Source organism: Panthera tigris, chromosome A1 (genome assembly GCF_018350195.1).
Source record: "Panthera tigris isolate Pti1 chromosome A1, P.tigris_Pti1_mat1.1, whole genome shotgun sequence".
Taxonomy (NCBI): Eukaryota; Metazoa; Chordata; class Mammalia; order Carnivora; family Felidae; genus Panthera; species Panthera tigris.
In genome coordinates this window covers 80,856,835-80,883,919 of record NC_056660.1, presented here as the reverse complement: position 1 = coordinate 80,883,919, position 27,085 = coordinate 80,856,835, and the positions used below count along the sequence as shown (strand labels likewise).

At 45.4% G+C, this 27,085-nt stretch overlaps 1 protein-coding gene across 8 annotated transcripts in view; it reads left to right on the top strand.

Moving 5' to 3' along the window:
• The window catches only part of TUBGCP3 (tubulin gamma complex associated protein 3), an 85,193-nt gene that overhangs the window by 16,284 nt on the left and 41,824 nt on the right, over positions 1-27,085 (top strand). For 7 of the 8 annotated variants that reach the window (XR_006215426.1, XM_042980344.1, XM_042980366.1 and 4 more), the window contains 9 exons: positions 1,522-1,599; positions 2,166-2,383; positions 4,237-4,409; positions 6,384-6,502; positions 7,239-7,364; positions 8,694-8,762; positions 9,170-9,302; positions 10,866-11,032; positions 26,594-26,704. Coding sequence is in view for 7 of the 8 variants with exons in the window: in XM_042980344.1 (XP_042836278.1) it covers positions 1,522-1,599; positions 2,166-2,383; positions 4,237-4,409; positions 6,384-6,502; positions 7,239-7,364; positions 8,694-8,762; positions 9,170-9,302; positions 10,866-11,032; positions 26,594-26,704 (1,194 nt within the window). In the remaining variant the exon portion in view is untranslated. The remainder of the gene's footprint in view (positions 1-1,521; positions 1,600-2,165; positions 2,384-4,236; positions 4,410-6,383; positions 6,503-7,238; positions 7,365-8,693; positions 8,763-9,169; positions 9,303-10,865; positions 11,033-26,593; positions 26,705-27,085) is intronic. The other variant, XM_042980375.1, reaches the window with a different exon arrangement.

Here is a 27,085-nt window from a genome sequence, read left to right as displayed (position 1 = left end):
CCTGGGTGGGTCCTCAGTCACCGAATGCCAGCCGGCCCTTGGCCTTTTCCTCCCGAATGACTGCGTCTCCTTTTGTGACCTCTGCAGTCCAGCCTCCTGGGCCTGGCCGCAGGTGCAGTCGCACCTTCACGGGCTCCCTGTGGTCAGGCTTTCTGGTCCCGCACGTGAGACCCCTCTGACCTGATGCTTCATTCTGTTTTCCGTTCCGTCTCATGCCTGGCTGTGGCCAGGTGTACATGTCTTCGTTCCCTAAAATACATTTCCTTCTGTGCCTGCCCCTTCCTGTGCGTGTGCTCCGCCCACCCTTCTCGAAGACCCCATCCTCTCTGGGGGTCCTTTCATCAGCCTGGGCCACTTGAGTGACCCTCCTCTCTCTGAAATGTCCCGTACCACCGAAGTATGTTTGCCCATTTGTCTGTTTGCTGTTTGTCGGGGTCTCTTTGTTCCCCGTGTTGTGCCAGCTGGGCAGTTTATCATTTCTGGAAAATTGTGTGTAATTCAGATTTTTAAAGTTAGACCGTAATTTAAATACCTGAGATAAACTTTTTCTTTAAAGAAACTTTCAAGGAATATTCTCTATAATGAGGACCTTGTGTAAAGTAAGCAGCAATCCCATAATGTGTTTTGTAAATAAAGTTATTTTTGTATTCTAGCGTGTGCGTCCCAGAGGTAAGGCAGTGAGAAGAGAGTAGAAATGCTCTGCAAACTCGAGTTTGCACGTGACTGGAGGGTGGGCTGTTGTCAGGGCTGTGAGTCAGGGCGGAGCAGTAGACAGTCCATACAATCCGTGTGCTAATTACCCAGAAAACTGGGGTTTCTTGTCGACCACTCTTACTTCGGAACCTCGAGTTAGGTGTGCAGCATGCCGACTTACATCGTGTGCTTTACAATTTCTCTTTTTTTTCTTTCTTTAATCCTCTATGGCCTACACGGGACTTTGGTAAAAGGGGAAAAAAGCGTTCACCTATTTTATGATGGCGTTTGTCTTAAAACGACTATGTTTAGGAAGTTGGTTATTCTAAGAATTATTTTAAGGGGAAATGCTATTATTCAGGAATAGGGTAGTTTAAAAACATGTTCTCATTGGGGACTTTGGAGTTAGTTTTCAGTGGGTGAAATGATTCAAGGGTAATGACCTCTTGAGAATAGGTTTTGTAGCTTTGTAATGGGTGGCACTGTTTGCAGTACCTGAAAAATGAACAAATTTAGATATGCTGTTACCGTGTGAATGTATTTATTTTTTTGGTTTTGATTAACTTCTGTGTACCAAGTACAGTTCTACGTTTAATTTTTATTTTGTTTTATTATGTTTTTAATTTACATCCATGTTAGTTAACGTATGGTGTAATGATGATTTCAGGAGTAGAGTTGAGTGACACATCACTTACATACAACACCCAGTGCTACCATGTGGCTTTTAAAATACATTTCCGTTTTGGAAATAAGGATAATTGAGGAGAAAGTTACATGAAACTGGAGAGCAGTACAAAGTTATTCTGTTAATGTTTTCTTTTTTAACAGGGAGTTTTGAAAAATAAATGGTCAATTCTCTACCTCTTGCTCAGCCTTAGTGAGGATCCACGCAAGCAGCCAAACAAGGTGAGAGAGAGGCTGTCCTCACAGCCAGCGCCCTTCGCGAAGCAGCTTCTGTCTTGTCAGCACAGCCATGCCCAGTCATGACAGGAATCAGCTTCTGTACTTAAGAAAATAGTAACTTGTCTGGTTGATTTTGTTTCCTTCCTTCCTTCCTTCCTTCCTTCCTTCCTTCCTTCCTTCCTTCCTTCCTTCCTTCCTTCCTTCCTTCCTTCCTTCCGTCAGTGCACTGCTTTTCCTTAAGATGTTTTCCAGGGTTGTTATTACCTCAAATACAACAGTGTCCCAGGGATGCCAGGGGGGGCTCAGTCGGTTAGGCATCCGACTCCTGATCTCGGCTCAGGTCATGATCTCACGGTTCGTGAGTTCGAACCCCGCGTCCTTTGCACTAACAGTACGGAGCCTGCTTGGGAGTCTCTCCTGCCCTTTCGTGCTCACTCGCTCGTGCTCACAAAATAAATTTTTTAAGAACAGTACCAAATCAATTACAGAAAGAACTAAAACTTGCGTATAAATCATCTCTGTTGATTTAGGAAGTGTTCTGTGATTTCATATCTCTCTATTCTTTTCAGGTCTCCAGCTATGCTGCGTTATTTGCTCAAGCGTTGCCGAGAGATGCGCACTCGACTCCCTACTACTACGCCAGGCCGCAGACGCTCCCGCTGAACTACCAGGACCGTGGCACACAGTCGGCACAGAGCTCGGGCAGCGTGGGGAGCAGCGGCATCAGCAGTATCGGCGTGTACGCCCTGAATGGCCCGACCCCACCGCCACAGTCTCTCCTGCCGGGGTGAGTCGGGCTCGCGGGCAGAGGCTGCTTATCAGCAGTAGAAACGGCAGAATCCTCAGGTTTGTAGGAAGGCATTTTGTGTGTTCACTGTAACTATCTTTAGGGCCTCGTATGTGCCAGAAATGTTCCAGGCACTGTGTCTGATATGCTTTCTCCTAGGATTTTATTCTTCCCAAAAACTCTTGTTTCACATGGGAATTCTTCCCACTTCTAGTCATGGTTGACTGTAATGATTTTTGGCCAACCCTTTCCCTGTTAATGCAAGTGCGTATTAGTGAAGGCCCCCGTTCAGAAGTGTAATAGGATGGGCCTTTCATTTGGTAACTGACTGACATTTCCCTTGCGGTGTTCACATTTTTATCTCTCAGTGAATATTGTCTGCTTTACTGATCTATGCTATTCTCTTTATTAAATTATTTAAAAAATAAGTAAACTAAAATAAAGTTGTCTTGTCCTCAAGTGCTGTGATCTTCAAACTGAGAATTGTGGCACTCATGGATTAAGAGGAGGGGCTCTGGGAGCGCATGGTCAACGTGCCATCAGCTCTCCCTTTTCCAGGAGATGCAGAGTTGTGGTTGAGAGAAAAGCAGTGGCTAATACAGTAGTGGACTTGGAAATTTGGTTTTCTTTATCTTTTTGTATATTTCTACACATGGTTCGATCCTGGAAATCACATTAGAGCAGACTGTTACAAAGTGGGTACTTTTCCAGAACAGTGACTAAAGAGATTTACAGTCATGTGTGTTCCACGTGAGCATAATACTAATCGTTGTGTGACATAAGTACTCTTGTGTTCAAGTGCACCACACGTGCGTTGTAAGTGGAATGTGGTGTTCTGGAAAGACAGTGCAACATATTCTACAGATTTAATCTCTGACTTGTATTCTGGCTAAAAGAGTAAACTAAATAGACTTGGTCGTTTTTACCTTACAATTTGAAGAAAACAACAAAAACAAAGCGCTGTATAGAGGACTTTGAACTGAAATGGTCCCTTAGAATTTTTCTCTGAAATTTAGAACTGTATTGAAAGTCCTAGTTTAACAAGTGTTGTTGATGACTTTTTCCCCATGAAAATAGAGAAGAGGGAGGGCTGTTTTTGGGGTCTTCTTTCCTGTGTCACTTCATTAGTGGTTGCAGATGGGCCCAGCAGTATTGCTCTGGTACTGAATCTGAGTTCTGCCCCTTAGGAGCTGTAGTGCTGTTGAGATTTTCATTTTTGTGTTGGGTTCCCGGGAAATGACATTTCATTACACTTGTCAAAACACACGTCCTGAGAAGTCAGCTGTTCAGAGACCAGCTCTGACACGTTCTCGAAGTTATCACAGGCAGTCTTGACCTTTTTACTCTTGCCTTGGACTTGATGTTTGTGTATGTTTGAAATTAATTTGCAAATTATGATACTTCTTTTCGTGTCGAATACTGTGAAGGCTGGGAGACAAGCGAGGATATAGAAGGATGGTCCTCCAGAGTTTGAATTGCTGTGCCCTGCAAGTGCTGAGTGAATGAAAGGGGTTAAGTTCAAGTTCAAAGTTAAAATTAGTCGTGAATTTCATTGGTTTTTAGATGGGTCATGTATGTTATGTGCTTGTGAAGAAGAGTCAAGTAGATTTTGGTCTTTAGGCTGAGAAATATGTGGGAGGTGCCAGTGAGAGCCTGAATGGCAGCCTAAACGTCCCAAAGAGGCCTTGGACTGGTCGGTGGATGGATTCTGGTAGGGCGATGTCATGCATCTAGCTCAGATTTCTAGCATGTAACTCAATATAGGAATTTTAGGAACATTTCCAGCAGTGTGTTGTGTTTCAAGTGAATGGTCTGCGTGTTTGGAGGTAGGAAATGCTCTCTCCTTCTTTTAGACAGCCTCATCACACTCCCGGAGTTGGAGACTGTCTTCGGCAGCAGTTGGGGTCACGTCTTGCATGGACTTTAACTGCAAACCAGCCTTCTTCACAAACCACTACCTCAAAAGGTCTCCCAAACACTGTTTCTCGCAACGTGACAAGACCAAGGAGGGAAGGGGATGCCAGTGGTGAGTAAGGATAGATCCTAACATGGGTTTTCTTTGCAATCTAGATTTTGTGCTTCCCGTAGTTGAAAACACTGTCGAGGCCCTGCTTACAACCATTGAGGGCCGGCTTGTTCTCATGATGAGAACTTCACAGTCCTAAGTGTGGTCCGTGATGCCTCAGCAAGTCGGGCAGTGCCTGGGACATTGGAGAAACGCACTGAAGATTTATTTGATGGTTAAACAGACACCTTGCTGAGAGTTTTAGAGCTCTGCTAGATCGCAAAAGAAAGTTTGCATTTCTTTCCCAAGAGCCCTTCGAATAGCAGTGTTTGGAACGCTTCCGAGAAGAGAGGAATGGGCTTCGTTGTTGGCTCGTAATCCACAGATTCTATAATCCCTCCTGCCACCCTCCCACCTGCTCCCCCCGCTGCTCTCTGTTCTTGTGCAGAATGTGAGGACCAGGTGTGTCTTGTGTGGACCTGGGAACACAGCCCAGAGTGCAGAGCCCGGCCTGTGCAGCCACACTTCCTACCTGGGTCCGTCGTGTAACCCTGACAGCTGGGGTGTGGGGGGTTGGGGGAACACTGTGACTTGGCGGCTGGCTTCCAGACAGCGAGAGTGCCCCTCACTGCTCCTCCTTGTTTGCTGTGACTCCTGGCCCCTACCAGGGCCTTCAAGCCTGCGTGACACACACAGCTCACAGATAAAAGGACTTCACAGTGTATTTGATCAGTCCCAAAGAGCAGGAGAGGAGGTGCAAAGGAAGAAAGAACAGGCAATAAATAGGAAACATACTGCAATGCAGGGAGTTTAAATCAAACACGTCTGTAGTCACATTAAATGTGTATAGATTAGACACTTGGTTTAGTTTTTAAAAAATTACATTTAGACCATTATGTACTGCTCGAAAGAGATATATTCCAAATATAGAGACACAAATAGGTTGGCAGTAAATGGATGGAAACACGCATCTTGTATTTAACCACGGGAAGACGGGCTGCTCCTTCACTGTCAGAGTAGACACCGTAGGAGTGTCGTCAGGGCAGAGGGATGTTTCCTAACAGGGAAAGGGTCAGTTCTTCAGGAAGGAATAATGCTCCTAAACGTGTATTCACCTACCAACAGCTTCAGATGCACAGTGGAAAACCAACAGACCTACAAAGAAAACAGACCCACAATTACAGTTGGATATTTCAACTTCTCTCTCTTAGTAACTGATGGAAAAGGCAGACAAAGTAGTCAGTAACGACAGGTAGATAACATTTGAACAATGTTACCCGTAGTTTGGTGGTGTTGATATTTATGGAATGTTATCTCCACAACTGAAGTACGTACCTGTCCTTACCTTCTGACTCACTACCCTGGTTCTGGGAGTGCTGGGCCCTGACTGTGTACTCATGACATTTTTCCTCCCGCCGATGTCTTGGGTTTCTGAGCATTGCCTCTTTGTCGTTGAGTAACACCTAAATTCTGACTTAGCTTTTGTTCCAAGGTTTATGGAAATCATAACTTTTCTATCGTATTCGCTTCTTTTTATGTGATTGAGAATGGAACCAAGTTCATACTCATGCCATGGAATAAATTTTCACAAACGCCGTCTATGAAATAATTACCTATCCCTTTGTGATTGGTTGTGAAATTGGCTGCATGCCACAATGTGGAGCCCAGTGCGAGGCTTGAACTCATGACTGTGAGGTCAAGACTGGAACTGAGATCAAGAGTTGGACACTTAACCAACTGAGCCACCCAGGCACCCCTGCTTTTTTAAAAAATTTCTAAAGACTTTTTGTATAAGAAATTCTATGATCTCCATATCTTTTTGAGAAAACTCTTGGTTTTTAGGACTTCATGCTTTTTCCATCTTAAGCTCATTTTTTTTAATTTTAAAATTTTCTCCTGGTTGAAACACGTAATGTAAAACTAGGTGTGGTATAAAATAGATTCCATCTTAAAATGTGTTGTTCAGTAATTCCTCTTACAAAACCAATGTTTCAGGTGCTGGGGAAGTTACGGAGGCGGCCCTTGTGCGGGACATTGTGTACGTCTTCCAGGGCATAGATGGCAAGCACGTCAAGATGGACAGCGTGGAGAACCGCTACAAAGTAGAGGCGAAGGTACAGTTACCGGCCCCCCGTGTGAGGTGTGAGGTGTTCAGGCAGGAAAGACGGGTGTCGGTACAGCCGGCCGGGAACTGTTAACCTGTAGGGGCGACAGGTGCACTCGGGGTACTGGACCCCTAGAGCCGGTGTGCCGGTCGGGCACACGGGTCTGCCTCCCCGCGGGCTTGTGGCTCTGGTGCTTTTGCTGAGACCTTGCTTGCTTCTCCTTCCGTGTCTTCTCGTGTTCACGGATGCAGCCACCCACAAGCTGACTCCTGCTCTTGGTGATGGTGGTGTCGAGGCACCCGAGGGGCGGGTACCACTTGGCATCTCTGCGGTTGGTACACCGTTCCGGATAAGGTGCCTCCACTTGCCTGCTTTCCCCTTCTGGAACCTCCTTCCCCACGGCCCTTTCGTGTTGATGTCGTGGTCTTTTACAAGTCCCGGCCGTTCTAGGACGTGGCTGACGTCACAGAGACCCTGCCTTGCCGGGGAGCTGGCCAGCTACGTCTTGGGGTGATGCTGCTTGAGCCTTATGCTTGCAGAGAGAGGTTCTACTTCCCTTCCTTGCTGGCACCTGCTGCCCTCGTTTCCCAGACTCTCGTTGTTCTGTCTTGGTGGTGGTGCTTTCGTTACTTGTAAGTGCCATGTGTTGGGGCCTAAGCATTAGGATACTAAAAGTGCAAATGGTTTATAAAAGCAATTGAAATTCTACTGTTAATTTTTAATTCTTGATATATTTACTTTTTAGGCAAACCTAAGTAAATCTTTGAGGGATACGACAGTCAGACTTGCTGAGTTGGGATGGTTGCATAACAAAATCAGAAAATACACTGACCAGAGGAGTCTAGACCGTTCGTTTGGACTTGTGGGTCAGGTATGTTTGTTGTTACCACAACATTTAGGATGCCTTCATTTTGGGGAGTGCTTAGTCTACCTAAAATCTTACTATGAAAGTAATTCTTGAAAAGAGGGTTCTTTTTAAGTAAGGAAGTTTTGATACTGCGACACTGGAGCCATCCTGGTCCACTCGAGAAAATAGAGACCACGGTGAGTATTGACAGAGATAACCCAGTACCACACATGGTTCACGGTAGCTGTTGGTGGAGTGTGAGCACAGAATACATAAATGCATTAAAATAAACCTGCAGATGACTGACGGTGTATCACTTTAAGATACTCAGAACAGTGTGGAGCCTGATATTTAAAGAGAAGAGGTTTTATCCTTTGCAGGTTCTTCCCACTGAGGTCCCTGGGTTTACATTCTAGGGTTCATTCTAGAAAGTTTTTGTCACAGGACTGTGTGATGGTCTTTCTTACAGATTCTGGTTTGACATCTTTTTAGTATTTTTTAAAAAAATTTATTTACTTTGAGAGAGAGACAGAGTGTGAGCGGGGGAGGGGCAGAGAGCGAGGGAGACACGGAATCGGAAACAGGCTCCAGGCTCTGAGCTGTCAGCACAGAGCCCGACGCAGGGCTTGAACTCAGGAATTGAGAGATCATGACCTGAGTTGAGGTCGGTTGCTCAACCGATTGAGCCACCCAGGCGCCCCTCACCTTTTCTGTATTTAAGATCCTAGAAATACAAAGAAGTTTTTAATAATATCGGTGTGGAAAATGAGCGGTACAAACAACACTGAAAAATTGGGAGAAACTGGCATGGAGTTGCCAGTTTTAAATTCTAATTAAAAACAGAGAAAATTACATTTTTAAAAATGTTTTATTTATTTCTGAGAGAAAGAGTGTGAATGCAGAGAGGGAGGGAGAGAAAGAATCCCAAGCAGGCCCTGCACAGTCAATACAGAGCCCTACTCGGGGCTTGAACTCAGAAACCTTGAGATCATGACCCGAGCTGAGCTGAAATCAAGAGTTGGACGAACCCCTCAGGTGCCCCCGAGAAAATGACATTTTAACTCTAAAGATTTAGAGGGATATAATATTAAAAGATCATTGTCAAAGTGAATATACGTTTAGCTGTAATCTGATTTTCCAACTGCAAAGCTCGTGCTGGGGGAGAACACCCCCCTTGTGGGATGAACTATGGCCATGCTGGTGGGTAAAGCTGCCGGCAGGCCCCTGGCAGAAGCAGAACTTAAACCAGCAGAACGTACCAGTCGTGGTCCAGCGCTGAGCCTGTGGCGATCAGATGCGCTGGCGCGTGAGGGCTGTGCTGTGTGTTCACCACGCCTGCTTTTTCCCACGCAGAGCTTTTGCGCGGCCTTGCATCAGGAACTGAAGGAATACTACCGGTTGCTGTCTGTCTTACATTCCCAGGTAATGCTTTGCTTATATTTTAATTTCTTCGTGATTTGCCATCATACAAAATTGCAACTATATAGAGCTTTTAAGTTTCTTTGTAATTACTTTTAAAAGATAAAAATGTTTGCTAATGCTGTTCGTGAGGTCTCGATACCCATGGAGTTTCACTGTATTTGAGAGGCAATTAATGCTGATTTTCAGAATTCTGTCTACCATTTCACTTGATCTTAGCCAAGAGGCCGAGAAGTGATCTACCATTTCAACCGATGACTAGTGGCTTGAAGAAACTATTGTTCTCTGAGGGGACCCGTCGCTTCGTTTTATGAGAATAATCCCCTCCCCATGCTGACTTCCGTGGATTAAGAAATGGTGGACATATTTGGTGACTTGTGTTTACATGTTACGTCTTTGTTGTTTTTCAGCTACAGTTAGAGGATGATCAGGGGGTGAACTTGGGCCTTGAGAGTAGCTTGACGCTCCGGCGCCTCCTGGTTTGGACGTACGACCCCAAGATAAGACTGAAGACTCTCGCGGCCCTAGTGGACCACTGCCAAGGTTGTTTTGAGTCTCATGGACCTGCTTTATTTCAAAGCAGGTTTTAGAGAATTTCATCTGCGGTCATTTGCGTGCCTGCTCTCGTGTATCCTTGACAGCCATGAATGTGCAGATTACGTACAAGTGCGTAGATCACTTATAGGGAAAGTCACCAGTTGCTGACATGGCCCCATATTTATGTTTGTGGAAGCTTAGTAGTTCATTGAAATGAGGGAAGAAAGGAGAGGGTGTCTAGTTTGTAAGCATTTTGTGGTCCTTGGTGTTGTAACTGTTCATCTCTAAGCCCCTTTTACTTGTCTCTGGCCCAGCAGCCTTCCCTGGGGGTTTCCTCCTCCTGAGGTTATGGCCCAGGTCTGGGTCCACAAGCTAGGTGTTACAAGTCCTCCAGTTTGCCTGTGTGGCTGGGGCCTCTCCCAGGCTCTGGCTCTGCATTTCTTCCTGCCTTCTGAACATTTTTTCTCTCTGTTGGAGCTACCTTGGCCAAGAACCTCTTTGTCTTTTCTTCTCTGTAATGTTGGGGCGTCAATGGCCTCCTCTTAGGATTGTGAGAACTGAGTGAGGTGGGAGAAGCCGAGGGTCTGCCCCTAGGTCACGGCCCTGTGTCTGCTGCCACCTTCTTCTGTCTGTGTGAGCACAGGGGCCGGGACTCCGGCACGTGTGGTCTGAGCTCGCCAAGCTGTCCGTGCCCTGCCTCCTCTACTTCCTGCCACCTCCCCTCAAAAAGAGAAAGCAGTCAGGCAAAATATGTGTCTTTTCTCAGATGACGAGCACCCCCATGTGGATTCCTTCTAGACTCTTCCTCTGTCTCTCTCCCCAGTCCCCACAGTCTGTGTGCACTGAGCCCCTCGTGTCCTGGACCTCCAGCTCCTTCTGACATCTCTGCCCCTCCCTCAGGCAGCTGTGTGTGCTCCTGCCAGGAGCATCTCAGTAACATCAGGTCACATTAGACCTTCCTGAAAATCTTTCAGCAACCTAATCAAATCCTGAATTCTTAACGTAAGAAACTTTCTGTGTTTGTGTTTTGGGGCCTGATATTTGCCACTGCCAGTGCTTCATCCTGAGCTGTGCTCCCCGGGCCCGGGACTCTTCACTGTGGCAGGATTTTTCGGAATGGGAGTTCTAGCCACTTAATGGGGTTGTAAGATGAGTTTGGTAAGCCGAGACTAGCGTGTTGTACTAAAGGAGGAAAGGAAGAAAATAGGAAGCATTAAAGTGCAAGTACTGTTTTGTAAAACTTTCATATTTTCTATATGTGTTTATATCCCTGACTGCAGTATAAAGTGTGAGTCTTAATGCATGTCTTGGTCAGCAGAGGTGACAATTCATGTTCCAGCTTGAGTAATGAGTCAGGGGTGTTGCTCTTGAAAAACCCCGCAGCGGCTGCGCAGAGGTAGGGGAGTGCCTTGCTCTGACTCGTGAAGCCTGGGGCAGGCTGGCGCTCTCTCTGTTCCTCAACACGTTACTGCCACTCCTCAGTCCCAGATGGTAGCCAGGGAACACTGCATCTCGATGACCTGGTCTCTGCCGGGAGTGTAATTTGGGTGTTTTGCATGTGTCCCCCAGGGAGGAAAGGAGGTGAGCTGGCCTCTGCCGTCCACGCGTACACGAAGACGGGGGACCCGTACGTGAGGTCCCTGGTGCAGCATATTCTCAGCTTAGTGTCACATCCCGTGCTGAGTTTCCTGTACCGCTGGATATACGACGGGGAGCTCGAGGACACGTACCACGAAGTAAGGAGCGCCGTTCGAGTCTCCGGCTACTCTCTTGAGTTTTTCTCCCTGGGAACTGTTTCCTCTCGACTGTAACGCCACCACACTGCACGAATGCCGTGTGTGTTTTGTGCGGTGCTTTGAAAACCAGTTACCTCTGAGCGACAGAGCCGCCTGGGGTCCGTCGGAGATTATCATCCCAGTTTTAATGGTGGGAAAGTCAGAAGGCCAAATCCCCTGGCCAGGTTTGCGGCAAAGCCAGACCTAGGTGTCCCGTGTTAGTCCTCGTGTGGTGCAGTATCGCACGCTCTGTCACTTTGCAAGGTCACTTACTGAGGCCCTGGCACTTTTAATGGGTGTGTGTGCTGTGTGCCTGTTGGAAGCACAGTTGGTTCTGCCATGAGGCGGCGTGTGTGCTCCTAAAAGCCACTGTGCTGTGCAAGTCACACAGCACAAACCATAGGTCCTCTGACAAAGAGTGGAATGAGGGGCTGCACCCTCAAAACCTCGGGGACATCACATTAGGAAAGGATAGGAACTTCACAGAAGTTGTAGTGCTGTCGACACACGTTCAGTGGTTAAGCCCTCCGTGCATCCTAGATTTTTTTCTTTAAGATTTATTTTTGAGAGAGAGAGTGAGAGCACACGAGCAGGGGAGGGGCAGAGAGAGAGAGACACACAGAATCTAAAGCAGGCTCCAGGCTCCAAGCTGTCGGTACAGAGCCCGACGCGGGGCTCGAACTCACGGACCGCGAGATCATGACCTGAGCCGAAGTCGGACACTTCACTGACTGAGCCCACCAGGTGCCCCAGCCCTCCGTACATTCTAGAGTGAGCACGGCATTTACCCTGCAGACGCCCTGATGTGGGCTTGTGGGTGTGGGGCTCACCTGCAGTGGAGCAGAAGGCTGGGCTCCTGTTTTCACCTAGTTTTTTGTGGATGAACTTGATGTGAACAGTCATGAAATTCGTGTTATGGTCCCATTGTTTCCTCATAGACCAGTTGTGCTGGGACCAGTGGCTTTTTAAACCAGCATGGCGGTAGAGCCGACTGTCGAGAGTGGTTTTGGGGAGTCTCTGGTGCACACGGGCAGCACCTAAGGTGCAGGTGTTGTGTGGGTTGCTCCGTGTGGCCTGTAGCCCCTGCTGTGGCTGCGTTAGAGTCGTCCTTTGTTACTATGTGTAGGAAAGGTGGACATCCACTTTGTGTGTAGTGTCTTGTACCGACGGATGGTCTTTATAGTTGTAAACCTTTTGAATGTCATTGAAAACAACACCCTTTCATGTGTCTCCCTGTGCATACATACAAGTTCCTCTGAGGTCGGTTCTGCGAGGTGGGCGAGCGCAGTCTTTTAGTTTTGATCCTGCCCTTCCCGGCTCTGGAGCGGTCCTGCCAGGCCAACCCGCAGTCGGCCTTCCGTGGGTCCCCCTTCTCCAGCTTGGTCAGTGCTCCTGTCACTCAGTTCTATTGAGGGTTTTTACTCTAATGTGTGAGGTGTGGTGTCTTGGAGGCATTCTACTGCTTCCTAGTGAGGTTGACCAGCTTTTCATGTTTGTTATTTTTATTCTACCAATTGCTGGGCCTGTTCTTTGCCCGCTTTTCTGGTGGATTTGTCTGTCTTTCTAGACTTGAGTCATGGCGTGGTTTTATACATTTGGATATCTTGTGTCTGTGGTTGCTCTTTTTTTTTTAATATTTATTTTTGAGAGACAGACAGAGACAGAGCATGAACCGGGGAGGGGCAGAGAGAGAGGGAGACACAGAATCCAAAGCAGGATCCAGGCTCCGAGCTGTCAGCCCAGAGCCCAACATGCGGCTCGAACTCACGAACCTTGGGATCATGACCTGAGCTGAAAAGAAGAGTCGGAAGCTTAACTGATTGAGCCCCCCAGGTGCCTCTGGGTGATACTGACCTTTTAAACAGCTGCTGACCAGTTAACTTGATGAAGCTGATTTTCTTCAGAGTTTGGGACAGGAATTGCAGTTCTGGTCCTATTGTGATATATATAAAATTGTTGTCAAGTAAGACAAAAGTTAAAGCCACAAACTGGTTAATTATCTTTTTAAAATTTAGAACCTAATTTCTAATTTGCAATGCTTTTGACTTTTTTTTTTTGGGAATAATTTAGTTTGCAGTTGCTAGCAACTGGGTTTTTAAAGTAGTCCTTAATTACACCACTAATTCACTGTGTGCGTCTGTTTTCAGAATCGTCCCTAAAAGTACCACCAGTTCGTTATTGATTGTCTGACCTGTGTGTGATCTGGGCCTATTTATAATTGTGGGGCCGGAGAATTGGGCCCTGACTTGCAGATTGATTTTCCTCTAGACTGTTTTCTTTTCTATTTTTGGACATTGATTCACTGAGGTAAGGCAAAAAAGCAAACTCTCCAAGACTGGGATAGCTTCACTTTGGGATACTTACTTTGAAGAAGTCTTGTCACCCAGAATATGTGTAAGGCAAACCTTAGGTTTTATGTATTTAAGGATAAAATGCTAAGTAAACACCCTGTCTGTTGAATTCAGTGTTAGGTCATTAGCTCAAACGATCCCTTCAGCTTAATCTCAGATCTTGCCTCATCAATAAAGTTACTCTTTTTTTTTTTTTTGTAGGTATCATTAACACATTTATTTTTTTAATTTTAGTTTTTGAATTTACATCCAAATTAGTTAGTCTGCAGTGCAACAATGATTTCAGGAGTAGATTCCTTAGTGCCCCTCCCCCATTTAGCCCATCCCCCCTCCCACAACCCCTCCAGTAACCCTCAGTTTGTTCTCCATATTTAAGAGTGTCTTATGTTTTGTCCCCCTCCATGTTTTTATATTATTTTTGCTTCCCTTCCCTTATGTTCATCTGTTTGGATCTTAAAGTCCTCATATGAGTGAAGTCATATGATATTTGTCTCTCTGACTGACTCATTTCACTTAGCGTAATACCCTCCGGTTCTATCCACATAGTTGCAAATGGCAAGATTTCATTCTTTTTGATTGCCGAGTAATAGTCCATTATATGTATATATACCACTTCTTTATCCATTCATCCATCGATGGACATTTGGGCTCTTTCCATACTTTGGCTATTGTTGATAGTGCGGCTATAAACATGGGGGTGCATGTGTCCCTTTGAAACAGCACACCTATATCCCTTGGATAAATTCCTAATAGTGCAGTTGCTGGGTCGTAGGGTAGTTCTATTTTTAGGTTTTTGAGGAACCTCCATACTGTTTTCCAGAGTGGCTGCACCAGTTTGCATTCCCAGATAAAGTTATCCTTAAATTTTTTTTTTTGTTTTTTTGTATAGTTTCAGACTTCTGGAAGAGTTGACAGAACTATAAAGCACCTTCAGGTACCCTTTCCTCAGATTACTTCGAATACTAACATTGCACTACAGTAAACTTATCTTTTTTAAGGTTTTATATTTACTGATATTCCTACTTGGTGTCTGAGGTTAGAGAAGGCTTCAGGAAGTTCAGGATTTGTAAGTGTTCATTTGCCAGTTACTTTATACCCACATGGTCTTGTTTGCTTCACTAGTTCGGCTGCTGGGATTTCTCAAAAATGTCCTGTGACTATAGAGCTAACATGAGTCCTTGACGTAAAGTAGATTCTGCCCTTTGCTGCATGCCTGCTGTTGGGTACCGCCGTGCCAGCAGGCAGCTCATAGAGTCTTACAGGGGCCTTGTTTTAACTCCCTGCCTCGTCGCCTTGTGGTGGGGCTCACCGGCCCAGGTTCTGGGGTCTGATGGCTTAGGTTTGACTGTTGGCTGCAGTTTGGAAAACCTCTGAATCCTGGGCGAGTGCTGTAGTCTCTGTGAGCCTTCCCTTGCACATCTTCTGTGCGTGTGTAATAGCAGCAGCCTCACAGGATTGTGCGCGTGTGTGCGGATGGAGTCAGGCAGGTAGTAAGCGCTCGGTATGTTACTAGGTTACCTGCTGTTAATTTATGTAAGAAGAATGCTGGATATAATTTGAGTGCCCGCTGGCCCTGATATGTCTGTGGCCTTTCTCTTAATTGTGGTGTTCTTTGACTTCTCCTTTTTTCGTTGACCCATACATTTATAAATGTTCCTGACTCTGATTAAGTCTCTGACTAAATTTGGGAAGTTCTCTTTAATTTACTCTAAATAATATATTTACCATAAGAATTTGGTAGTTGAGACAATTGCGTTTTGTGTTTGATCCTTACACAATTAAAATTTGGGTATTTTTGTCTCTTCAATTCTAACATTGGTTAATTTCCCCTCAATTGTGTAATGAGTTATAACTTAGTTGTAAAATCATATTTCTTTAAGCGTAAGGTTAACTGTAAGTAGCTACATGTGAGCCTTATGTAACCACTCATTTAAAAGTAGTTTATTAGGGACGCCTGGGTGGCTCAGTCAGTTGAGCGTCTGACTCTTGATTTTGGCTAAGGTCACGATCCCAGTGTTGTGGGACTGAGCCCTGCGTCAGGCTCCTCACTGAGCCTGGACCCTGCTTGGGATTCCCTCTCTCTCCCTTTGCTCCTGTCGCCACTCATGCGCTCACTCTCGAAAATAAAAGTAGTTTATTAAATATTTGCATAATGCAAGGAAATGCTACTTTCTTTTTTTTTAAATTTTTTTTGCCCAATGAGTCAAACTGTATGATCTTTTCAATTATATTTGGATTTTATACGCTTTATGTTTTATACATTAAAAAAAGAATTTTTTTTTTTAACGTTTATTTATTTTTTGAGAGACAGAGATAGAGCATGAGCGAGGGAGGGGACAGAGAGTGAGGGAGTCACAGATTCTGAAGCAGGCTCCAGGCTCTGAAGTGTCAGCACGGAGCCCAACGTGGGGCTCGAACCCATGGACTGTGAGATCATGACCTGAGCTGAAGTCGGACGCTCAACTGACTGAGCCACCCAGGTGCCCCAGGAAATGCTACTTTTTGTAATCAGAGCACAAAACCTGGATAAACAGAGATTGTAAAAAGGACCCAAAGTAGCTCTGGAGATGAAAAGTACAGTAACCGAAATGAAACAAATCACTAGTGGGGCTCAACAGCAGATTTGAGCAGGAAAAAGGAAACACGTGCCTTGAGGATAGACCAACTGAGTTATCCCGCCGGAGGAGCAGGAAGAGAAGAGAATGTCAAGGGTCTGAGAGACCCATGGCGCCGGGATGCGCAGGGGGCTCCCCAGACTCCAGTGGGACAGGTCGCCATGTCCACAGGAGCCTTGTGATCGAATCGTGGGAAGACAGAGTCCTAGGGAAACTCTGCATGGAGAAGGCCCTCGATTAGGTCGGCAGGTGCCCTCTCCTCAGAAACCACGGAGGCCACAAGGCACTAGGATGTACACTCAAAATTCTGGAAGGAAAATCTGCCAGTCAGGAATTCTGTGTCCTACAAAAACTCCACCTCAAAAATGGTGGAGAAATGAAGCCATTTGCAGATAATAAAACCTGAGACCTCCTAGAAATGCCGACTGTTGACACGGAGTCTCGGAGCAGTAGGAATTTGGAATAGGCCTGTAACCCGTGAAGTGAGTCCATAATCTCAAGCTTTCCAGTAAAGAGCCCAGGACTAGATGGCTTCACTGGTGAATTCTACCAAATATATAAAGTTAGCACTTGTTCTTTTCAAACTCTTCTAGGAAACTGAGGAAAGAATACTTGTTTTTACACATTTTATGAGGCTCATATTATTCTGATCCCAAAGCCAGACAACAACACAAAAAGACTACAGAACAGTATCTTTTATGAATATAGATGTAGAAATCCTCATAAAGCACTAAAAAATGGATTAGAAGTTAAACGGACTGTACACCATGACCAAGCGAGATTTCTCCCAAGAACGCAGGGGTGGTTACAGCATAAGGAAAGTGATGTAATACACCACACTGTTCAAACGAGGGAAAAACATACAATCATCTCAGGCGATGCAGAAATAGCATTTGATGAAACTCAACACTCTTTCGTGATCAGAACACTCACCGAAGGAATAGAAAGGAGCCTCCTTGCCTGATAAAGGGCGTATATGAAGCGCTAACAGGTAACGTCGCAATGGTGAAAGGGTGTACACTCTGTCCCCAGCTCAGGAACAGACAGCAGGTCCATTTTCCCCATCCTGCTCAGGGTTGCACTGGGAGCTGGAAGCTCTCATCAGGGCAGTTAGACAAGGGAGCAGTTGAAAAACAAAGATACTCAGATTGCAAAGGAGATAAAACTGCTTCTCTTCATAGATGACATAATTTTATACATAGAAAACTAAAGTGTTCACAGTCCAAGTCTAATAAACACGCTTGCCAAATTAGCTGGATACAAGATTAGTACATAAAAATCAGTCCTATTTTTATATACTTGCAATAAACAATCCCAAAATAACATTAACAATTCTAAGTATGACAGTGTCAAAATCAGATACTTAGGGAGAAATTAAACTAAGAAAGTGGAAGAATTGTACTGAAAATCATAAAACTGTTAAGGAAATGAAGGCAGACCTGAATAAACCGATGGCTCCACACGTTCATGGTTTGGAAGACGTGATACTGTGCTTTCAAATTTTTTTTTTTTAATGTTTATTCATTTTTGAGAGAAGGAGAGAGAGAGAGAGAGAAAGAGAGAGAGAAAGCGGGGGAGGGGCAGAGAGAGAGAGGGAAACACAGAACTGGAACAGGCTCCAGGCTCCGAGCTGTCAGCAACAGAGCCCGATGCAGGGCTCAAATCCACAGACCCACGTGAGATCATGACTTGAGCCGAAGTCGGATACTTAACTGACTGATCCACCCAGGTGCCCCTCTGTGATGTTGTTAAGGTAGCAGCACTACTCCAAATGATCTCACATTGGATGTGATCTCCATCAAAATTCCGTGGCCTCTGTTGCAGAAATGGCAGCACTGGTCCTCAAAGTCACATGGAAGTGCACGGGGCCTGGAAAGCCACATGCTCTTGAAATGAAGAACACAGTGGGAGGACTCACACGTCCCGACGTCACGTTACAGGGCACAGCAATCACAGGTGTGTTTCTGGCATGAGTATGGGCTCAGAGATCCGAGAGCAGGATTGAGAGTCCAGAAATACACGTGCTCATGTTTGTTGAGTGATTTTTCAGCAAGGCTCCAAGACTACTCAGTGAAGGAAGAAAAGTCTTTCCAGCAGGTGGTTCTGGGACGGCTGGATGTCCACACATAAAAGAAAGGATTCGGACCTCACCTGCATACTGTGTATAAAAAGTTACTCAAAGTAGGTCCCACACCTGAAGCTGTGTGTAAATTTCTGCGACTATGGATTAGATATGCCACCAAAAGCATAAATAACAAAAGAAAAACACACAGAATGGGAGAATGTGTTTGCAAATCATATATGCGGTAAGGGTCTAGTATCCAGAACATATAAAGAATTATCACAACTCGGGACCAAAAAGACAAACACTGCAATTGAAAAATAGGCAGGGTACTCAGGTTTTACCAAAGGAAGTCTACCAATGGCCAGTGAGCACCGGAAAAGAGTCTCAACGTTAGTCATCAGGGAAGTATGAGTGGAAACCACAGGGGGCTGTCATACCACACTCATGGGGATCTCATTGGAGCAGAGCAGAGGCCAGAGCATAACAAGTGCCGGTGGAGACTTGGCCACCTTGGAACCCTGATACAGTGCTGGTGGGGACACGGCGGTGCGGCCACTCAGGGACAGGGCTGGCAGCTTCTTGGAAAGTTACACGCACCCCCAGCGGTTCCAGGTGTGTGCCCAAGAGAGGTGAGGACACACGTTCACGTAGAACTTGTACGTGATTGTCACAGAAACCTCATTCATTATCAGGATGGTCAAGAGGTGGGAGCAGTGCTGGTGTCTGTTACCTAATGGGTGGTCTATCCAAGTGACAGAATAGAATATTCAGCCCCAAGAAGGAGTGAAATTTTGATGCATGCTACAGCATGGATGAATCTTAAAAGCCTTAGGCTGAGAGACATAAGCTAGACACAAAAGCTCACGTGTTGTAGGATTTCATTTATGTGAAATGTGCAGGATAGGCCAAGTCACAGAGGCGGAAAGGTTAGTGCTGTCAGGGGTTGGGGAGAGAGAGGTGGGGAGGTCATTGCCTGATGGGTATGGTGTTCCTCCAAATAAATGCCGAGGGTGTTCTGGAATTTGATGGTGATGGCGGGTGCACAGCCTTGTAGTGGATAACATTAAAGTGCTGAATTCACGCTCTAAAATAATTAAAATGGTGACTGTATTATGCGAAGGGGTGCCAGCCATGTCTGGCTCCTAAGATTTAACTTTCCTCCCTTGCTGAGCCTTGATTCTGCCTCAGTGCTGGTTGTAAGGAGGTCCTTGATTACCTGTCACCAGGCCTGGCCATTTGCAGTCTCCAGTCCCTTTGGCTGCCCTCTGGGAACCTCGTAAGGAGGTGTGATGTGGACTGTGACTTGGGCATGAGGATGTTTCGGAGGCCCAGTGAAGCCCGAGACCCTGGGGGCCTGTCCTGTGATTCTCTGCAGCCCCAGCCTGACTGGAGTGGGACAGAGATGGAGTGTGTCGGAGGGGCTGAGGTGAGGAGAGGGAGGCGAGAGCAGAGGGCCTTCTTAGTCCACACTAGCTCTCGTCCGTACAGTAGTCTCTCAGGGGGTTTTCTGTGAGGGGGAGGGAAAGCGTAATCGTCAGTCAAGAAGAGTAAATGCGCACCAGAAAAATTCCCTGGTAAAGAAGTGTGTTTATGTAGTGTTTCCAGACTTCCTATTAGATAAGCGATGCGGTAACAGATGTATGTCTTTATTGACACGTTCAGTAAGAAGGGTTAGTGGCCGTTTTGGATCTGTGCACCCACTTGAACAGGTCAAGTGAGAATATGTGATTTCTTTTGGTGACAAAGTCACAGGTACTGTGGCTTGTTGTTTGCATTTGTGATGGAAGGAAGAGTTAAATTTCAGATAGAAGTTAGTGCCAATAAAGTGTAATTCCCTTCCCTTCCACGTTTACAGACCCTTCTGCCTTCTGGGCCCGTGGACCCCAGGTCAGGAAACCTCCAGTTAGAACAAAACCTACAAGAAAAGTCGTGACCTGGCCCCAAGAATGTGGACAGGAGCTAGTTTTCTGTAGAGTCAACGTAGGTGTGAGCTTGTACTTGAAGCTCCAGTTCTCCTGCTTCGGGACGGGTGGGGATGCCAGTCAGGGGTGGGATCAGAACCTTCCCTGCTCTTGGCCCTTCTCTCTCTGACCCAGCTGTCCACTGCTCAGTGACTGTCCTGCATTAGGCTCTGACTGATTGCAGGGGGTCCTACTGTCTGTTGATGGCTATTCAGAGCTCGAGTTTGTCCTTCCCGGAAGCTCCTTCCACGTTTTCTGAGGTTTTCCCTGGAAAGGCTTGTCTGTCTCTCCTGCTGCTGGGCAGTGGTCAGTGTCCTGCCTTAGCTACCTCTGGGCTTGGCTGATTTGCAACCCAAGAATGAGTTAGAGGCCCAGGTAGCCTCTGAGCTTGGCTGTCTCTGGTATGGAATCATTCAAGACTGCCTCTGGGCCTACCAGTTGGGATTTTATTGTGAATTGTTCTAAAAAGATAGGACCCTTTGGCCCAACCAGCAGGAACTGTGTTTTGTGTTTTGTGTTCTGTTATGAAATGGAAAGGTAGACAAATGTTGGAGCACTTGAAAAATTTACAGATTTTGTAAGTGATTAAGTACTTTCAACACTTGGGGGAAGTTTGTAGTTTTATTTGGTTACAAATTAGTACAAATGAAAACATGGGGTTTTCATGTTTCAGTAGTTCCCATGGGTTTTCTGCCCTGAGTGATTGAGGTGAACAAATTATTCCAGTAGTTCAACGTTAATCTACTTTGTTTTTATTTTTTGCCTTTTGGAAAATTCTTTTCAAAGGGTGAGGGACTTCATCTGGGAGCAAACACGGAAGGAAAAGGTAAATGTAAGCTTTCTTGCTTTCAGAATTCGAAAATTTCCAGACTTCACATGTTTACTTAAATGCTGTAAAAACACTCGGGGTTCCTGGGTGGCTCGGTCGGTTGAGTGCCCGACTTTGGCTCAGGTCATGATCTCGTGGTCAGTGAGTTCGAGCTCCACATCAGGCTCTATGCTGACAGCCCAGAGCCTGGAGACTGCTTTGGATTCTGTCTCCTTCTCTCTCTGCCCCTCCCCTGCTCACACTCTGTTCTGTGTCTCAAAAAAATGAGTAAATTTGAAAAAAAAATTTTTTTAAATGCTCTAAAAATCTATGTCCTTGAACTGGAAGGTCGGTGGAACTGGAGATAATGTGGTGACTGCTGTTGGGAATATCTGTGGGTGCCTTCAGCTCTCTTGTTCTGTTTCTTGTATATTTTTGCTAAGAATTACTGAATTTAAAAGTGTACCATGTAAGATCATGTTAGCATTTTGTCACTTCCAGCCTCACCGCTGACGTGCTGGGATTTTCCTGCCTACCGTGTGCGAGACCTTTCTGGTTCCCTGTGCGGAGCCCGTATGGCTTCCTGGGTGTGGTGGGCCGCAGGGGCGGGGGGTGGAGGGGACCACAGGGGCTCTAGGGGGGCCACAGGGGCTTTGGGGGGGCGCAGAGGTTCTGGGGGGGCACAGGGGCTCTGGGGGGGTGCGCAGGGGCTCTGGGGGGCTGCCTGCCTATTGCCACTTGGGGTTGGGGTCTTTGTATAATAATGGCTGTTTCTTAGAAGCTACGTTGCTTGCTAAGAAAATTACCCTCTTCATTTCTGTTTTTAGTAGGGAGGCCTTGGCATTTGTCCAACAGTTAATGAGAAATCATGGTACAATTATGTTATATTTTTTTCTCCGTTCTTTCTGTGTTTGACACATGGTGAAAAGTAAAGAACCTTGAGTGGAAAATGCATCAGTGAAATACAAGCAATTATGTTCTGACCTTGGTTTTTTTCCTCTGTAACTATATGTTTTTCAGAGGCTTAATTAAATGCCAGGATGGACCTACTCCTCTCAGTGTTTGCCGGGAGAGTGATTGCACCCTACTCTGCCCTCAGATGAAGTGATGCTTTCCTAATTTCTAAAGATGACTGAATTGTCCGAGCTTTTTATCTTTTAAATTAAATCGTCTTACATACTGATACAAAGCCGGCTGCACTCCATCTGTCAGGACGAATTAGTGCGTTGTTTGTGGGACTAGCTCTTCCGTTTAAGTGAATAACTGGTAACAGAAGAATTTACACCAGCCCCTCTCTGCTGAGTGGGGGGCTATGGGGCGGTCCTAGCGCGGTGATTGGGCGACCTTTTGCATGACTCCTGGTGGGCTCGTGACAGTTTTCAAGTTTCTGTTGGGTGATTTAAGTATCTCTTAACGTGATAATCGCTTCAGGATTGTGGGACCTGTTATCCCTCAAAGCAGTCATTAGTTATGTGTTTAAAATTTGGGGATAGAAATCAAATCTAAAAATACAAAGATCAGTAAATACTAGTTTGTACGTAAAGATAAGAAACTTGGTCTCATCCACATGGTTATAAACATGTTGGCATTTATTCAGGTTCCTCCTTATATATGGCTGTCATCTAGCCCTGACTTAAGAGGGATGGAATAAGGCCTTAGCATCATTAAGAATTTTGTTCTCTTAAATATTTACCCTCAGGAGTAGATTTCTGTGAACAGAAAACAAATCTTTTTTTGTTGGTTGCTATGAGAAGGTGATGTTACTGCACAGTTTTCTTTGCTGGTATCATATGTTCTCTCATTGGTCTTAATTACTCAATTCTTTTGAATGATATTTTTTCTGATTTAAAAATGTTTGAATAATTAAAAAATTTTGAGCATATAAACAGAGGAGAAAATTTATTAGTAATCCTGTCATGAACAGATAACCTGCCAATATTTTTGTGTATATTTTTTATAGTATATTCTTGTGTATTTTTCAATGTGTCTATCAGATATGGTACATGCGTAGTATTTTGTAAACTTTTACTTTTGTTTTAATTTGAAATAATTAAATTTCAACCTTCATTCACTGTATTTCTAAAACACACTACTTTGCATTCCTGCTTCACCAATACAGTGGGGGTTATTTAGTAATGAAAATTTTGTGCTGTTAAATTTTATTCTTCTCTACCCAGGGCTTCATAAAGCATGATCTCTGAAACTCCTGAATAGCACATAATAGTGTTATTTTGTGGAAAGAAGATCTGTACTTTTCATCAAATTCCCAGAAGAGTTTGTAATAATTAAGAATGAACTTTATTTTTAATGACTACCTGATACTATTTTATACTTTGTTATACATTCTCTTATCTTTGGGAGTGTATTCAGGGGCGCCTGTGGCTCAGTTGGTTAAGCATCCGACTTCGGCTCAGGTCATGATCTCGCGGTCTGTGAGTTTGAGCCCCGCGTCGGGCTTGTGCCGACAGCTTGGCGCCTGGAGGCTGCTTCGGATTCTGTCTCCCTCTGTCTCTGTTCATCCCCATTCTCGTGCATGTGCTCGATTGCTCTCGCTGTCTCTCTCTCTCAAAAATAAACTTAAAAAATTTTTTTTTGAAGTGTATTGGGAGTATGGTGTGCCCTGACCAAAAGTACCTTATTCCAGTAATGCAACGATGGTATTTTATTTGTATTTTTTCATCTATGTTTACAAATGGAATTAGCCTATAGTTTCTTTTTTTTTTTAATTTTTTTTTTTTTTCAACTTTTTTTTTTTTAAATTTATTTTTGGGGCAGAGAGAGACAGAGCATGAACGGGGGAGGGGCAGAGAGAGAGGGAGACACAGAATCCGAAACAGGCTCCAGGCTCCGAGCCATCAGCCCAGAGCCTGATGCGGGGCTCGAACTCACGGACCGCGAGATCGTGACCTGGCTGAAGTCGGACGCTTAACCGACTGCGCCACCCAGGCGCCCCTATAGTTTCTAATTTTGGTATTATTTTTGTCAGGTTTTGCTAGTGTTATACTAGATCCATAAAATAAATGTTCTGTATATTTTTCTGTGGTCTAGAATAACGTAGAATGATACCTTTTTTTTTAAGTTTTTATTTTGAGAGAGAGAGCGAGAGAGAGCACACGCGTGTGTGAGTGGAGAAGGTGCAGAGAGAGAGAGGAAGAGAGAGAGAGAGAATCCCAAGCAGGCTCCATGTTCTCAGTGGGGCTCGAACTCACTAACTGACTCGATTTCGATTGAGAGTCAGACGCTGAACCAACTGAGCCATCCAGGCACCCCAAGAATGATACCTTATTTTAAAGTTGAGTAGGTTCTGTGCCATAGCGATAGCATTTTACATTTCTCATTTCAAGTTTTCTCTTTCTCTCTTTGTTTTTTATGTTTTGCCTGGAAACCATCAACTTTGCATTGGCATATAATTACGAAAAATATTTTTAAAATTCTTTAAATCTATTTTGTTTCTGTGGACACACTTTCCTTAGTCTGGGTTGTGCATTGTTCACCTGTTGGTGATTTAGAACTTGTGTAAGAATCACTAGAGAAGTGTGTTACGACTTAAGTGGATCTTACGGTTCCACGGGGGAGCCAGGTTGTCACGTTTAACGTGGCCAGTGCTGCGTCTCAAACCGTCCGGCTTCCGTGTTAAGATACTACTAAGTACTGAGGGCCATTTCTCTCCTCCCTGGAGGAGTGGCTGATTCTAGGTCTAGAGGAGAAAGGAGTAAGATGAGCCTGGCACATCTTCCACACCAGAAGCAAGGAAGACACCTCAGGTCGAGTCTACAGGACTCAGCAGCCAGCTTGAAGGGGCTCCCATCATCCCAGAATGGAAAACGTGGTGGAGTGCCAGTGAGGGTGATAACTCTAATGGACTGAAACATAGATGCACTTAAGTCCATGTTCATGATGATAAAACACAAAGCCACTGGTCACCGTTGGAGGCTGGGAAGTAAAGATGTTACCACATACCTCGTCCATCTCTTGACCTAGTCGCCTTTCCCCTTTTCTGATCTATCGATACAATTATCATGACAGCTTCTGATGAGGCATTTTAGCTCAGAGAAAAGGATAGCATATTAAATAAAAGGTGCTAGCTCAGCCAGTAGAGGGAGGATGCTCCAGAAGGAAACACTAGCCCCGACATCATATCCAAGGTAAATTCTAGACGGATGAAAAAATGTAAGTAATAAAAGTAACATGTCAGGAATAGTAAGAGAAAATTGTCCGTAATCTAGGAGCGGGAAGATCGTAGGAAGACAAGAAAGTCTTCTTCCATAAAGGAAGACATCCACCTACACAACAGAAGTGGAACAAAGCGAAAACATGGAACATACTGTAAACGGTGCCAAATGGTTAACTTGGAGAAAGTAAATTAGTAATACTTCATCCACAGATGGTCATTTTCCCTAATATAACAGAATTTTCATATGTTGATGAGAAAAGGACAGCGTCAGTAGACAGTTGAGGAGATGAAAAGACAGTTTACGGGAGAATAAAAGCAAACGGCCATCAGCATCGCGGAAACAGGCCCCACTTCCTGTGTCAGGATGGTAACAGTACAGGTGGCCACAGCTTCACCAGCTGACTAGCACAGTCTAACACAAGTGAGGATGCAGAACAGGGGCCATCCTCCTTGTGGGAGTGTCCGTGGACGTGCCTGTTTGGTTGGGAAGGGGAGTCTGACATGTCTCTAAAAATTAAAAATTGCTTTGACTTGGCAGTTCTACTAGAAATTGAGTTTATAGAGATAAAAGCCCAAACGTATTTAGGACATAGGGCTGAGGGGCACCTGGGGACTTGGTCAGTTAAGCATCCAGCTTCAGCTCAGGTCATGATCTTGCAGTGTGTGGGTTCAAGCCCTGCGTTAGTACAGAGCCTGCTTGGGATTCTTTGTCTCCCCTTCTCTCTCTGCCCCTCCCCCATCCCATGCTCTGTCTCTTTCTCAAAAATAAATAAACTTAAAAAAATTCAAAAAAAAACCTTAAAGGACATGGGACTGAAACATGAGAGTGGCCTCGTGCCCTTTCTCACATCAGGGTCAGGTTGGGCAGTGGGATCAGCAAAAGTGAGGAGCACAGTGGACAGGGGAGAAGCTTCTGTGCAGGGTGGTTCTTGGGAAGGCACTTCCTGCAGTGCCGCCAGGCAGGCAGGTGCTGGCCACCCACACGCCCAGGTCAGCCTGCAGCCAGCAGTCCGTGAGCAGGGTCCATTAGCCCTGGCACCTCTGTGTTCTAGACCGGGGGCTCCGCAGGGGAGAACCTGCAGAGGGCTGCACGTGGGCTGGAGGGGACAGCTGAGCACAGGGACCGCCGCACCACACCTCTGGACACCCGCAGGTTTTCACTATGGTAGATGAGGCAGCCCTCCCAGCCAGAGCACAGCAGAGGCTACAGCAGAGGTGATGATTGTGATCAGAGTGAAGATCATGAATCCTCGAGAAAAGGCCTGCGTTGTTAGACTCGGTTTAAAAAGTCTGGGACGTCTGTGATTCCATTTACAGAGGGATGTATCCAAAATGCTTTTTTTTTTTTTTTTTTAATATGGAATTTATTGTCAAATTGGTTTCCATACAACACCCAGTGCTCAAAATGCTTTTGAAGACGGTTTTACTCTGAAGGTAAGTCTCCCGTCTCTGGAGAGCTTTCCTTCAGGGTGACTTCCTCGGTGTGGCTGTCAGCGAGCGGTTTGCTGTAAGCGTCATCTTCTGACCTGGCCGTGCCTCTGCTTTCAGTTTTTCGTAGCCTCGGATCCAGCCGTCAAGACGGACCGGCTGTGGCAGGACAAGTACACTCTACGGAGATCGATGATCCCCTCCTTTATTACGATGGACCAGTCCAGGAAGGTGAGGCCGGGGGGACTGGGGCTCTGCTGTCATAATTCTGCATGTGGGCAGCAGGTGACAAAACTCTTCTATCGCATCTTAGGATCAGAAGTATGTATTGATTGAATACACTGATTAATGTGTGTTTGTTAATAAGTCTTCTCAGTTCCTACAGTTCCCTTGATGCTATCCCAGATGTCCTTGCTACTTAATTAAAAAACAATTAAAAAAATTTTTTTTAAGTTTATTTGTTTTGAAACGACAGACACAGCATGAGCGGGGGAGGTGGGGAGAGAGAGAGAGAGAGAGAAAGAGAGTCCTAATCAGCGCAGAGCCCGACATGGGGTTCGAACTCATGAAACCATGAGGTCGTGACCTGGGCCAAAAGCTTAACCAGCTGAG